General features: G+C 49.3%; 1 protein-coding gene and 1 long non-coding RNA gene across 6 annotated transcripts in view; one reads left to right on the forward strand and one right to left on the reverse strand.

Annotated features, from left to right (window-relative positions):
* Window positions 1-7,074, forward strand: part of ATP2C2 (ATPase secretory pathway Ca2+ transporting 2) — a 93,934-nt gene extending 86,860 nt beyond the window's left edge. For 2 of the 4 annotated variants that reach the window (XM_002761223.6, XM_078357879.1), the window contains 6 exons: window positions 1,195-1,263; window positions 1,344-1,460; window positions 2,686-2,833; window positions 4,669-4,767; window positions 4,941-5,082; window positions 6,508-7,074. In XM_002761223.6, coding sequence (XP_002761269.4) covers window positions 1,195-1,263; window positions 1,344-1,460; window positions 2,686-2,833; window positions 4,669-4,767; window positions 4,941-5,082; window positions 6,508-6,626 — 694 coding nt within the window. In that variant the 3' untranslated portion in view covers window positions 6,627-7,074. Of the gene's footprint in view, window positions 1-1,194; window positions 1,264-1,343; window positions 1,461-1,573; window positions 1,647-2,392; window positions 2,407-2,685; window positions 2,834-4,668; window positions 4,768-4,940; window positions 6,071-6,507 lie in introns of those variants that run through there. The other 2 variants (XM_008986310.5, XM_035281640.3) reach the window with 2 other exon arrangements.
* Window positions 641-6,392, reverse strand: LOC118149675 (uncharacterized). 2 transcript variants are annotated; one of them, XR_013530237.1, is made up of 3 exons: window positions 4,518-6,392; window positions 3,474-3,589; window positions 641-2,922 (listed from the first exon to the last, which is right to left on the reverse strand). It is a non-coding gene; the product is annotated as an uncharacterized LOC118149675 (long non-coding RNA). The 2 variants fall into 2 exon arrangements; XR_008478167.2 differs by lacking the exon at window positions 4,518-6,392 and having other exon boundaries at window positions 3,474-3,913.
* Window positions 7,075-14,291: the final 7,217 nt, after the last annotated feature.

Consider the following 14,291-nt stretch of genomic DNA (forward strand, 5'->3'; position numbering starts at 1 on the left):
GCCAGCATGTTGATATGTGCATCTCATGCACTGAAAAGAACCACCGGTGGGCTCTCTAGGGTCTGGGATTGTGTAAAGCTAGTTGTTCCGTTTCACTTTTATGTATTTTTTTTCTTAATATATTTACCTTCCCTCTGGATCTAATTTTAATTAGTTCAAACTCCCTCCTAAGGAAATCACAGTAGTTGGAAGTAAGGGAAAAAAAATTTTTTTTGAGACAGTCGCGCCCTGTTGCCCAGGCTGGAGTGTGATGGTGAGATCTCAGCTCACCGCAACCTCTGCCTCCCGGGTTCAAGCGATTCTCCTGTCTCAGCCTCACGAGTAGCTGGGACTACAGGCGTGTGCCACCACACCTGGCTAATTCTTTGTATCTGTAGTAGAGATGGGGTTTCACCATGTTGGTCTCAAACTCCTGACCTCCCGATCTACCCACCTTGGCCTCCCAAAGTGCTGAAATTACAAGCGTGAGCTACCGCGCCCGGCAAGGGAAAGCTTTTCTAAGGCTGTTATCAGAAATTCAAATGAACAGATGCTAAGGTTAGGTGTGATCACCCATTTTGCAAAGGTGTCTCCACGACTGACTCATCATAGGAAGCCCTAACACAGTCACCAAAAAAAAAAAAGTCCTATCAGCTCTACAGTTCTTTTGCAAAATTTTTTAGAAAAATCTGGGGGTGGGGGTGGTTTGTAGATTGCTTTTCGACACTAGTGACCCCAGGTCAAGGTTTAAAAGGGCTTCCACGAAGAGCCTTCTAAAGATACAAGTAAGTAGCATCCTTCAGCCTCCCCATCCCTCCCTTCTTACTGTCCCCCCACCGACCTCACTTTCAGGCCTGACTGGTTTTGCTGTGTCTTTCTTTTCTTTGGTGAATCGCTGAGAGGCACGGAACACTCAGGAGTCCAGGCAGGGATGGGGTCCCTGGGCTCGACAGGAGAGTAATTTATGATTGGATTGGAGGCATCAAATGTACACTTGGCACAGAAGGGCAAACGTGGCTTGAGGATCAGTCCCCAGTGGCCGAGGGTCACCTGTTAGACTACCACCATCTCCTACAGATGTGTCCCCAAGAAAGCCAGCAAGTCCAAGTCTGCCATCCATCTGTGCACGTCACCACTGCCCCCTGCAGCAACCGACACGGCTGCTGGAGTCCTCCCGCAGGGCCTCTGTGAGTAAGCGGCTCTCTTCTCTCGCAGGAATGCAGTGGAGGAAGGGAAGGGGATTTTTTACAACATCAAAAACTTCGTCCGCTTCCAGCTGAGCACGTAAGTAGAGGCTGGCTTTCCGAGGGCATGAGGCGCCAAGCCTGCTGGGCAGCCCCTGACTGGCTGCGTGTGCCCCACAGGAGCATCTCCGCCCTGAGTCTCATCACTCTGTCCACCGTGTTCAACCTGCCCAGCCCTCTCAACGCCATGCAGATCCTGTGGATCAACATCATCATGGACGGGCCCCCTGCGCAGAGGTGAGGCCGGGCAGGGTTCTACGTCCCGTTACCCCCCTGCAGGGCTTCCTCCAGGGGCTGCTGGCTGTGCCCCAAGGCTATAGGGATGAACAAACACAGCCACTTTCCATCAGGAGTTCCCAGAAAACTGGAGTGTCTAGCACTGGAGTGAGACTGAGGGTAGAAGGCAGAGGAGAAAGTACCTGGGTTGGCAGAGGATGGAACTCTCTGCTCCCTCTGCCGGGATGCTCTCCCTGGGCAGCCTGCCTGGCTCATTCTCATTCTTCATTCCCGTCACTGCCTTCAGGAAGTCTTCCCTGATTGCACTCCCACTCCATCTCCTCATGCTGCTGTATTTTTCCAGAGAGAGGAAATACGTCCATACCTTTCCTTATGGATGTGATGATGATCTGGCTCCCCTTTAGAACATCAGCTTCATCGAGGCAGAGTTTGTTTTATCCCTGCAGTCTAGAGATAAAGTACTTGTTACCCCAGTAGGTGTTCAGGAGTTCACCTGTGGCACAACTTAATATCCCGAACAACAAGGGGATATTAAGCTAGCCGAGTGGCCCAGGGGAAGGAATGGGCTTTGGAGTCAGGGGACCCACGTGGCCATGCGAACGTAACCGTGTGAGCACAGAGCCAACAGTGCTTCCACTGGAGCTGGCTCAGTGCTGCTGTTATCACCATTGCCAGCGGCCAAGGGAAAGAGTCCTCATTTGTGTCCCCACAGCCAAGTGTGAGGGTTACCTCTCCTGCCCCCGGTCCCCGCGAGCGGAAATGGGGCCAAGAAGCTGGCCTCAGCTGTGTCTGAGCAGTGGGGTGTCACCCAGCTGCTCCTGCCATGCCGCCCGCTGCTGGTCTAGCGTCAACCCTGCTGTGTGGAGTTGGCTGGAGGCAGGTCTTCCTCCACCGATGAGGGGCCCTGCGGAGGGCAGAGCCTGTTTCTCCAGGCCCAACGTTGGGGGTCCCCTTGTGGTGATGGAGTGAGCCTGGGCGTATGGAACTGTGTGTGGTTGGCCTCACTGGGTGGTCTTCCTTCACTGTCTGGGGGCAGATGGAGGGGCCTAGGCTCTGGGGCTTCTGGAAGGCGCCAAAGAGGACATGCGGGATGCCTGGGGGCATTCAGCAAATGCCTGGCCCTGCCCACTGCCAGCTTGTCCTGGAAGATGTAGGCACAGCTGTTTCAAGTGTCCTTTTTTCAGTCCTGGTTCATTTCCAAGTGTCTGTGTTTTGTTGGGAGCAGCCTGGGGGTAGAGCCCGTTGACAAAGACGCCCTCAGGCAGCCACCACGGAGCGTGGGGGACACCATCCTCAGCAGAGCCCTCATCCTGAAGATCCTCATGTCCGCGGCCGTCATCATCAGTGGGACCCTCTTTATCTTCTGGAAGGAGGTGAGCAAGGGACTCCACTGCTTGCTCAAGCCCCGGTGCAGGGCAGATGCTGGGGACTGCAGGCCCTGCCCTCCTGCTGTGGCTCACATCTGGGAGAGGCAAACAAGTACATCACCCACAGGACAGTGTGATGCCATCAGAGGGAGAGGAGGCCTGAGGCGGAGGGGAAGGGGAAGGGTGACCCCTGGAAGAAGGGACGTTGCCAGGTGTGTGCCTGGAAACTGCAGAGGCCAGTGGGATGGGGATGACATGGCCGGGATCAGAGTTGGGATGGACAGGATGGCCCCCGTTCCTTTTATTGTCACCAGGAAACAAGCAGAACCCTGCTAAAAGATCCTCCTGTCTTATTGTCTAGAGGTGACTGATTCGGATCTGGTACCAGGTCACTTTTTTGTGGCCTGCAGGTTCATGGAGCTCTGGGCCAGGACAGGCAATGACCTAGGTGGGAAATTAGGCAGGCTGACCCCTGGGACCTTTTACATCACAGCCCATGTGCAGGAAGGGGGTGGGACCCTGGCCAGGCACCCTGTGTCCTTTTCTCCTCCAGCTCTCCTCCTGTCCAGCCTAGAGTCCACCTTCACTTGCCCCTCTCTCTGCCCCTAGCAGAACAGCTCTATGTTTCCCGAGCATTCTTACTCACCTGGGAAGGCAGTGAAGGTCTTGTCCAGCTTGGGGTGGGAGAGACGGGCTCTCTTTCATCCAAGCTGGTGGTCCTCAGAGTGGGGTCCCAGCAGTGGTGTCAGCACCCCTGGGCACCTAAAAAATCAGATGCCCAGGCCCTGTCTCAGCCTCCACCTTAACACACATGCTCCAGGAGACAGCTCCGAGCTCACGGCTGAACCCTCTGATCTGGCGCTGAGTGCAGGAGGGAAGCTGTGGCATGCTGAGCTGAGAACTGCCAGCTGGGCATGGTGGCTCATGCCTGTAATCCCAGCACTATGGGAGGCCGAGGCAGGCAGATTGCCTGAGGGCAGGAGTTTGAGACTAGCCTGGGTCCACATGACGAAACCCTCTCTTTACCGGAAACACAAAATTTAGCCAGGCATGGTAGCTCATGCCTGTAATCCTACACTTTAGGAGGCTGAGGCGGATGGATCGTCTGAGGAGTTCAAGACCAGCCTGGCCAACATGGTGAAACTCCATCTCTACTAAAAATACAAAATTAGCCAGATGGGCATCTGTAGTCCCAGCTACATGGGAGGCTGAGGTGGGAGAATTACCTGAACTTGGGAGGCAGGAGGTTGCAGTGGGCTGAGATCGTACCACTACACTCCAGCCTGAGTGACAGAGTGAGAATCCAGCTCAAAAAAAAAGAAAAACTGCCCAGGAGCTTCTGACCTCGGGCTGGTCTGGTCTCAGCTCCAGCCATACCCTGCCAGGGCAGCCACCCTGAGCCTTCGTCTGTGGCCCTGCAGAGCTCAAAGCCGGGGAAGATTCCAGGGCTTTTCTCAGTCACTTCATAAGCCCTCATCATCCTGGGGGTCAGCCAGGCTTCAGCCTTCCTTGTAGAAAGTGACATTCACTGTGTGGGTTTAACTGGAGTGGTGTCACCTCCCTGGGAGACAGTTACTTCCTGGAGGCGGCGGCATTTCCTCTGCCTGTAGGTACCCTGCCCCCATCCTCATGGTGGCAGCAAACCAGCGTGTGCTGCGGAGACTCTGGTAAGCACGTGCTGACCACACACCTGAATGCAGCTGTGTCACCAAGTCCTCTTAAAGAGCTTGGAAGTGGCCGGGGCCATGTCCCAGGAGCCGCCAGGCAGGCCCGTGCTCTTTGGTTCAGGATGGAGAACGTCTCTTCCCGTGTGACCTCTGGCCTGCTTCCTTGCCTTCCAGATGCCTGAAGACAGAGCAAGCACTCCCCGCACCACCACGATGACATTCACTTGTTTCGTGTTTTTCGATCTCTTCAACGCATTGACCTGCCGCTCTCAGGTGAGCCCCGGGCTGACCCATCTCTGCAGAGCTGCAGGGTGTTCTCGACAGCAGCGCCCTGGTGCTGCCCACGGCACTGAGCAGCTCTGGCTCAGCGTGGGCAGCCAGGGCTCCCCTGCCTTTACCTGGAGTGTGGACAGCGCACAAGCCCCCATGTGACCTTCTTCCCGCAGACCAAGCTAATATCTGAGATCGGCTTTCTCAGGAACCGCATGTTCCTCTACTCCGTCCTTGGGTCCATCCTGGGGCAGCTGGTGGTCATTTACATCCCCCCGCTGCAGAGGGTCTTCCAGACAGAGAACCTGGGAGCACTTGGTGAGTGGCGGGGACTTGAACTGGTGACCCAGACCAGGGCCGTGGTGGGTGGCAGCTGCCAGGTGGGGAACCCCAGCCCAGGAGGGGTCAGTGCAGCTCATCAGGAGCCGGCTCCCTCTTGGGGCTCTTCTGTCCTTACAGGGAGGGACTCTAACGTGGGTGATATGAGGGGGGCATAGAGGATACACAGAAACTCCCAGGAAGATGCCCCTCGCTCTGGAGTAGGGTCTGGGGCCCAAAGGGCATCGGGATCCCAGGCATCGGCTGGAGGCTCAGAGCGCGTGCAGGGAGGCAGAAGGGAGCCGAGCGAGGCCGAAACTCAGCCTGGGGTGTGCCCTCACCTGGGGTGTGCCCTCACCTGGGGAGCCTGGATTTGACCCTGGGGCTGGTAGCATGACTTAGAGATCTGCTCCCCTGAAGACAGGGAGCTGGGCTGTCTTCCAGTTTGGGCCGAAATGGACATGACTCAGGCACGATGGCTTTCCAAGGGCACACACCCTGGTGTGGACTCCCTGACGTCCTCAGCCAATCGAGCGTGGCAACTTTCTCTGAAGCTTCACTGAGGGGAGGGTGGAAGTCAGGAGCGAGTCATTCGACCCCACCCTTCTTCCCAGGATGCTGATGGCCACTCCCAGTCTGGAGTAGAGGACAAGGGAGGCAGCCCCCATGGGCCGATCCCCCATGGCAGGGCTGAGTGGATCATGGTATTATCCATCAGGCCAGAGGCTGTAGTGACAACGGTCCTTATGACCTCTAGCCCAGACTGGGCTGCTCAGCTCTGCCTTGTCTTCCAAAAAGCAGTGTCAGTGTGGGTCACCAGTGAAGGCCCTGTAGGAACAGACAAAAGAAGAGGACCCCCCCCACCCCCCCGCACAAAACAATCTGTTCCCTGGATGTTTCCACACACTGGGAAGGAAGTCGGCTTCCCACAGCTGAAGGGGTTGTGCATGGGCAAGCTGCAGGTCAGGATCAGCAGCAGGGAGCCAGGGATGGTTCTGCACAAGAGGAGCAGAGGGACATTAGGAATGAATCCCAAGGAACGCGTCGGGGTGCCCTGGACAGGGAGCCCACATGGGTCACTCGGGACATTTGCAAGTAGCAGCACACAGGGACAGCTGCCATTGGGGATGGGCACTCATTCCCCTTACAGCCGGAGTTCATCTTAAAATGAGGGCTTTTTTAATTAAAAAAAACCTGCCCGCTGGACCCACCTTGTGCTCTGGAGCTGCCTGGAAAGACATGCAGGGCCTTCTGGAACTGCAGCATTTTAGATCCGGGGTTGGGAAGATCTCCCCGCTTAGGGGAACGGAAAAGGCTGGTCCTTCTGCACTCTGACTTATCAGGAGGACTTGCAGGGAAGGCACTTCCTGCCGGTGCAGCAGAGCGGCAGCCTGTGCCCTGACTCTCTGTTTTCCCCTTTGGCAGATCTGCTGTTTTTAATTGGATTGGCCTCATCCGTCTTCATATTGTCAGAGCTCCTCAAACTATGTGAAAAATACTGCTGCAGCACCAAGAGAGCCCAGACGTGCCACGAAGCTGTGTAGTGGACCTCACTCCGTGGCAGCCTCTCGAAGCATCTCAATTTGTATGTGACTGCGGCCCCTGCCGTGTCTATGATTCAGGGGAAGACTTTTAGGACCTGCAGCCTTCGGTCACTAGCTCGATTTTTCCAACTGGGAAAGCTGCAGGAATCTCGTGGTCTCGAGAGACCCAGGCCCACATCCATCCAGCACTCCCGCTGGCTCTGGGACAGACAGGAGGGCCCTGTACAGAAGCGTCACACTATTTATTAAATCACACTGATTTTTACTAATCACATCTATCTACGTTATCTGTGTCACAGTTTGCAGTGAGGCAGGCCACTTGTGACAGATACATGAGGCTCCTGACAGGTGGTGCGTAGGATGGCCAGACTGACCATTGTCCTCCTGGAGGCCCCACTTCCTCATCATAAAATGAGGGCTTTTTTAATAAAGTGCTAATTATTCTTTTGATGCATTTACTTAGGGTTTTTCATACAAGGGGCCAGGCTGGAACCCACAGCCCTGTGTTCACGGCCTCTAGGCCATTCAGGATGGCTTACCCCAACCTTATGTGGTGTACGCAGTAATCCACCCTGCATGGCCTAGAGGAAGGCCTGGGCTTTTGGAAATAATAAAGGGTAGGGCTGGGCATGGTGGTTCTTGCCTGTAATCCCAGTGCTTTGGGAGGCCAAGGCATGCAGATCACTGAAGACCAACACAGCAAAACGCTGTCTCTACTAAAAATTTTTTTTAAAAAGTAGCCGGGGCTGGGTGCAGTGGCTCACGCCTGTAATCCCAGCACTTTGGGAGGCTGAGGCAGGTGGATCATGAGGTCAAGATATCGAGACCATCCTGGTCAACATGGTGAAACCCCATCTCTACTAAAAATACAAAAATTAGCTGGGTATGGTAGCGTATGCCTGTTATCCCAGCTACTCGGGAGGCTGAGGCAGGAGAATTGCCTGAACCCAGGAGGTGGAGGTTGTGGTGAGCCGAGATCGCGCCATTGCACTCCAGCCTGGGTAACAAGAGTGAAACTCCGTCTCAAAAAAAACAAAAAAAAAACAAAAACAAAAAAAAGGTAGCCGGGCGTTGTGACGCACACCTGTAATCCTAGCTACTCGGGAGGCTGAGGCAAAGAATGGCTTGGGCCCAGGAGACAAGAGACTGCACCACTGCACTGCCGCCTGGGCAACAAAGCAAGATTTGGTCTCGGAAAAAAAATAAAAAGCAAGTGGCCTTTTTCTCTGGACCCAGGAAGTGCAATTCCTCCTGCTGCCTGCAGACAAGCTTTATTTCCCACAGCCCCAAAGACATCGTAAAACAGATCAGCTCTTCCATGTGAAAGATGGCAGAGGAGACAGGTCTCCATGCTGTTCTACTGCCTGAAGCCAGGCCAGAACCACCAGAGAGAACCAGAAGGGAACTCCATCTCCATCTTTCAAGAAATGAGGCCAGAACTAGAACCCCCCAGCTACTAGTCAGAGAAACAAAACCAACAGGATGGAGGGAGATGCAGAGGTTTAAGGAACTGGCTCATAGGACTGTTGTGTCTGGCAAGTCTCACATCTTGAGGGCAGGCCAGCATCTTGGGGACCCAGGGAAGAGCTGGTGGTGCAGACTGGAGGCAGAAATTCTGCCGCCTCAAGGGAGCTCAGCCTTTTCTCTTCCAGTGTTCCACTGCCTGGATGAGGCCCACTCACATTATGAAGGACCATGTTTCACTTCGAGCCTCCTGACTTACATGTTAATTACACGGCACCATCTAGAACCACTGTTTGACGAAATCGGCTCAGCCTGGTCAGGTCGTCAGATAAATGCAACTACTGCACCCAGCCACGGTAGCTATGCAGAAGGCTGCAGATGAGGAAGATCAGAGTGGAACCTGGCCAGGGTTCCAGGCAGAGTCCAAAGTCCTCCAGGGTAGGATTCACAGCCGGGGAAGAAGCCCCTCTGTGACCCAACCTATAACACCACGCACGGCTACAGGAAGAGACATGGCACAGACAGGCCAACCTCGTGAGACGCAGACACAGGGCCGGCTGGAGAAGAAACTTGTAGAGTAGTGGGCTGCCTTCCCAGAAGCTGCCAGCCCATGGAACCAGTAAGAGGTTAAGGCTGAATTATGGCACTTACACAGTCTGCTAAGGGGTGCTTCCCCCAGAGGCAGGGATACCTTCCTGCTCCACTTTTCAGGCGCCTTTGGCACATTGCTGGCCCAAGAAACATACTTCCCATTAAAAATAAATAACAAAAAAAACCAGGGTCAATTGGTATTTGCAATAGCAATAAAAATGACTCTTAACTCTTGTTTATACCATATAAAACTTTTGAAGGAAAAAATAGGGATAAAATTGTCATAAGAAAGAAATGCTCCCGAAATATAAACTAGACATTAAAACGAAGACCTTTTCATGAAGGACGCAATCGACTCGAACAGCACCATTAAGCAACTTAGCTTGATTTACATTTGCACAACACACCATCCATGAGTAGCACAGACACAGTCACCAAAACAAAGGGCAGAAATGGAACTAAGAAGCAAAAAGAGGAAAATCAATCAAAACCTAGTACTTTGAACAGATCAGTAAGACTCTGTTGCAGGAAGCTTATCAAAGAAAACAGGGAAGAGAAACAAATTACCAGGTCAGGAACGAAAAGAAAATACATCACCACAAATCTTTCAAGATATCCCAACAATAATGAACACCACGTACATCTTAATGCGCCTACATTCAACAGGTGTGGGGAAATAAACCAATTCCTTGAAAACCAAAAACTCACTGAAGATGAAATAGATGAGCTGAAGTTGAAACCCTTCCCAGAAAGGCACTTTCTGAAGCCTGATGATGTCACTGGTGAATTTTGCTAAACATATAAAGAGATATTAATTCTATGCACTGTATTCCACAAATAAAACGGGAGACAGCGCTTCTCATCTCGGGGCCAACGATTATTCTGATACCAAAACTAGAGAGACACAGTACTACAGTCCAACATCCCTCGTGAATGTATGCACAAAAATCCTCAACAAAATCTCAGTAAAGCAAATCTAGCCATGTGCAAAGAGTGTAAGACACTAGGACGTGGTGGGGTTAATCCGGAAATGGAACGCAGACATTCAAAATCCAAACTCACTCACTACATTAATAGTCTGAAGAAGGAAAGACACATGGTAATATCAATTAATGCAGAAAAGGCAGTTGATAAAATTCAATCCCCATTGGTAATAAAAACTCTCAAGGCCGGGCGCGGTGGCTCAAGCCTGTAATCCCAGCACTTTGGGAGGCCAAGGCGGGTGGATCACGAGGTCAAGAGATCGAGACCATCTTGGTCAACATGGTGAGACCCCATCTCTACTAAAAATACAAAAAATTAGCTGGGCATGGTGGCACGTGCCTGTAATCCCAGCTACTCGGGAGGCTGAAGCAGGAGAATTGCCTGAACCCAGGAGGCGGAGGTTACGGTGAGCCGAGATTGCGCCATTGCACCCCAGCCTGGGTCACGAGAGCAAAACTCCATCTCAAAAAAAAAAAAACTCTCAAACTAGGAATTGAAGGAAACTTCTTCAACCTGATAAAGAACGTTGACAAAAAAAAACGACAGCTAACATCATACTTAATGATGAAAAACTGAATTCTTTCCCCATAGGATAAGGCCCCCATAGGGTAAGTGGTGGCCAGCCTCACCACTCCTATTCAGGATAGTATGAGAAGTCCTGCCCCGTGTAATACGGCAGGAAAAGTTAAAAGGCTTTGGAAAAGGGCCTGGAAAGGAGAAAATCACAGATAACATAATTGTCTATACAGAAAACCCAACCAATCTTTTTAGAAAAGAAAAACCCTCCTAGAATTAACAAGTGAGTTTAGTAAGGCCGCAAGATACAAAGTTAACATACAAAAAGCAGTTGTATTTCTATATATCAGCAATGAACAACTGGACACTGAAATATAAAAGTGAACACGATTTACCTGTCTCAAAAGTATTAATTCTCCCCAAATTGGTCTATTAGGTTTAACACAATTACCATGAAAATCCCAGGGTTTTTTTTTTTTGTAGACACAGATAAACTTGTTCTAACAAGCTTGGCACGGTACTATTATCAGCAGACCTATTTGAATTTCACTGTTTTTTACATAGTACATGATGTTAGGCAAACCTGAGTTTACGGGGACCGTGCTCCAGATGGCTGGCCAAGAATGCCCAGGCCTTCTGATGCCAACTGCAGGTTCAGGAGTTTCCCACAGCCATCTCCAGGTTGGATAATTTTTTGATGAGGCCCACAGTGACATCTGTCATGCTCACAGCCATGTCTATTACCAGGAAAAGATAAAGATTAGAATAACCCAAGGGCTGCAGCTGCAGAGACCAGTCACCATCTCCCTCTGAGCCCAACAGTTTCTGAGTCCTGAGAGTCTTTCTAGCAGATCACTGGGTCTCACATCTAAGGTTTGCCACCTCGAAACAAGAAAAGTTCTATGAAATTGCATCAATTCATGTAACCACTGCTACAATGAGGAGGCAAAATGTTCCATTGCCCCTGAAAAACTCCCTACTACCCTTTTATAGATACACCCTCCAAGTCCTGGCAACCTCTCATCCCTGCTTCATCACTGTGATGTTGTTCCTCCAATGTTACATAAGCAGAATCATGCTATAGAACCTTTTAGGACTGGTTTTTGTCACTAAGCATAATACCTGTATGGTCCCTTCAAGTTGTTCTGTGTGTTCTTTTTCATGGCTGACTAGTATTCCACTGCATAGATATACCACCGTTTCTTTATCCACTCACTCATGGAGTGACAAACTCCCATATTTTTTTTTCAAGTTCTATATGAATCTAAAATTATTTCAGAATAAAGTGTATAAGAAAAGACATAACAGAGCAAAAATACACCAGGTGAAGGCAAACAACACACACGACAGGGGTGACACAGTCTAATCAGACAAGATTAAAAGCAAGGCCAAAAGCATTAAGAGACACCAAGAAAGGAATTTAACAAGATATAATCACCACTGAAAAATCCATAGCCAGACTATGTACTAACACAACACCCAAATTTAAAGAGTAAAGAGTATGAGAAATTCAGGAAAAGTGTACAGAAAATTCCTTAGGAGATTAACTTACCACATGAAAAGACACACAACCTCAAAGTGACTCCAAAGAGCAGATCTAACACAGATGACTTCTTGGCCAGGCGCGGTGGATCACCCCTGTAATCCCAGAACTTTAGGAGGCTGAGGCAGGTGGATCGCTTGAAGTAAGGAGTTTGAGGCCAGCCTGGGCATCATGACAAAACCCCATCTCTACTAAAAATACAAAAATTAGCTCTAATTTTAATTACGCCTCCAGGGTGTGGTGGCAGGCACTTATAATACCAGATACTCAGAAGGCTGAGGCAGGAGAATCGCTTGAACCCGGGAGGCAGAGGTAGCACTGAGCCAAGATTGCGCCACGGCACTCCAGCCTGCGCAATGAAGCAAGGCTCTGTCTCAAAAAAATAATAATACAGATGATATCGCTAATCGCTATGCAGTGTAATTTAAGATGAGGAACAGGGTAAGTTCTCTAGCATACCAAACTTTAAAAACGCTTGAGTCCAAGAGGAAATCAAAATGAAAAGCACAATCAGCATCTATATAATACTGCAGAATAATTCGGGGCCCAATGAAGAAGTAATAGCTCTATGTATTCATTTACTTCCATTCTTTTTTATTTAGTAAAATAACTTTAAAAAACTGAAAAAATATACAGAAGAAAAGCAGGAAGAACTAAAAGCAAAATTAGTAACTGAATCCAATCCAGGAAAACGAACACACAAGGAAGGGGAGAAAACAGAACTACAGAAGAGTTCCAGTACTAAGGTCAGTGTTATAAAGTAATGCGAAGACTTCAATAAAACGGAAAATTTACCCGTAAACATAAAAAGTACTAATCATAGCAGAGATTTAAAACAATCTGATGGTAAAACAAAAGAATAAGGTTGTCCAGAGTTAATCCTATCCTCACCTGCGTAATCAAACAGGAATGCAGACCCACAGTTTGCATTTTAAGAAGCTCTCTAGGCAAATCTGAGGCATGCTCACAGTGGGAGAACTACCGGATAAAAGAAGTCAGTAAGAGGCCAGGCACGGTGGCTCAGCCTGGACTCCTAGCACTTTGGGAAGCCAAGTTGAGTGGACTGCTTGAGCTCAGGGGTTCAAGACCAGCCCAGGTAACATGGCGAAATCCTGTCTCAAAAAAAAAAAAAAAAAAAAAATTAGCTGCGAGTGGTGGTATGCATCTGCAGCCCGAGTTACTAGGGAGGCTGAGATGGGAGGATTGCTTGACCCTGGAAGGCAGAGGCTGCAGTGAGCTGAGATCATGTCACTGCATTCCATCCTGGGTAATAGAGCAAGACCCTGTCTCAAAAAAAAAAAAATAATAATAGAATACAGTAAGGTAGCTGTAGCTGGGAATAAAACTATGTACAAAAATCAACAGCTTCCTATGTTAAAGTAACCATCACTTAGGAAAAGTGATCCACTGAGAGTAGCAGAAATGACATTAAAAATTCACCTAAGCTCGATATTCCTGTTCTTAGAAGAATCAACACCAAATGTCAGCATTAAACGTAGATTAACAAAGGCAGAACCATTTTCAAAGTATCCCATTTTTTAGAAGTGGTCACAGTGCAATCAAAGGTCAGAGAAAAGGTCAGCCAAGCATTTGAGGAAAAATCCCAAAAAAACAGTAGTAATAGAAAAACAGTTCTTACATATTTTTGTCATAAAACCCCAGCAATTAAAACACGAGGAAAAAGAACTAAATCCCTACAGAAACTCAGCTAATGAGAAAGTATCATTATATGTCAAAGGGAAAAAGACATACCACTTAATATAAAAGGTAGTTAAGACTTTAGTTTGGGTTAAGATGGGGCGATACATGTTTAAATGCCTTTTGAAGTCCAGGCGCGGTGGCTCATGCCTGTAATCTCAGCACTTTGGGAGCCTGAGGCGGGAGGATCGTCTGAGGTCAAGAGTTTGAGAGCAGCCTGGCCATCATGGTGAAACCCCATCTCTGCTAAAAATTAGCCAGGTGCGATGGCATGCACCTGTAATCCCAGCTACTCAGGAGGCTGAGGCAGGAGTACGGCTTGAACCCAGGACGTAGAGGATGCAATGCCACCGCAGTCCAGCCTGGGCAAAAGAGCCAGACTCGATTTCCAAAGAAAAAAAAATACATGTGTGTGCCCATGCACACACACACCTTTTGAATAAACAATTCAAGAGGTAAAAAACAAAACAGAAGAAAATGATGTTTTTAACACTCAGAGTAGAGACAGACTTCCTTAACAACCTGCAAATCCAAAGAGCCTTAGGAAATGATGGCAAATATGTCAGAAACTGTGAAATTTATGGGCAGAAAAATGCCACAAACTAAGTCAAATAAACTGTAAAAAAAAAAAAAAAAAAAAAAAAAGTATTGGCCATATGTGGAAAATGCTATTTCATTCATAAAAAGCACTGTTGTCCGGGTGCAGTGGCTTGCACCTATAATCCCAGCACTTTCGGAGGCCAAGGCAGAAGGATCCCTTGTGTCCAGGAGTTCAAGACCAGCCTGGGCAACATATTGAGATCTCATTTCTATTTTATTTTTTTAAAGCACTGTTGCATAAAAAAAGACCCATATCCTAGAAAACCAAG

The sequence above is a fragment of the Callithrix jacchus genome, chromosome 20, assembly GCF_049354715.1.
Source record: "Callithrix jacchus isolate 240 chromosome 20, calJac240_pri, whole genome shotgun sequence".
NCBI classification, from domain to species: domain Eukaryota; kingdom Metazoa; phylum Chordata; class Mammalia; order Primates; family Cebidae; genus Callithrix; species Callithrix jacchus.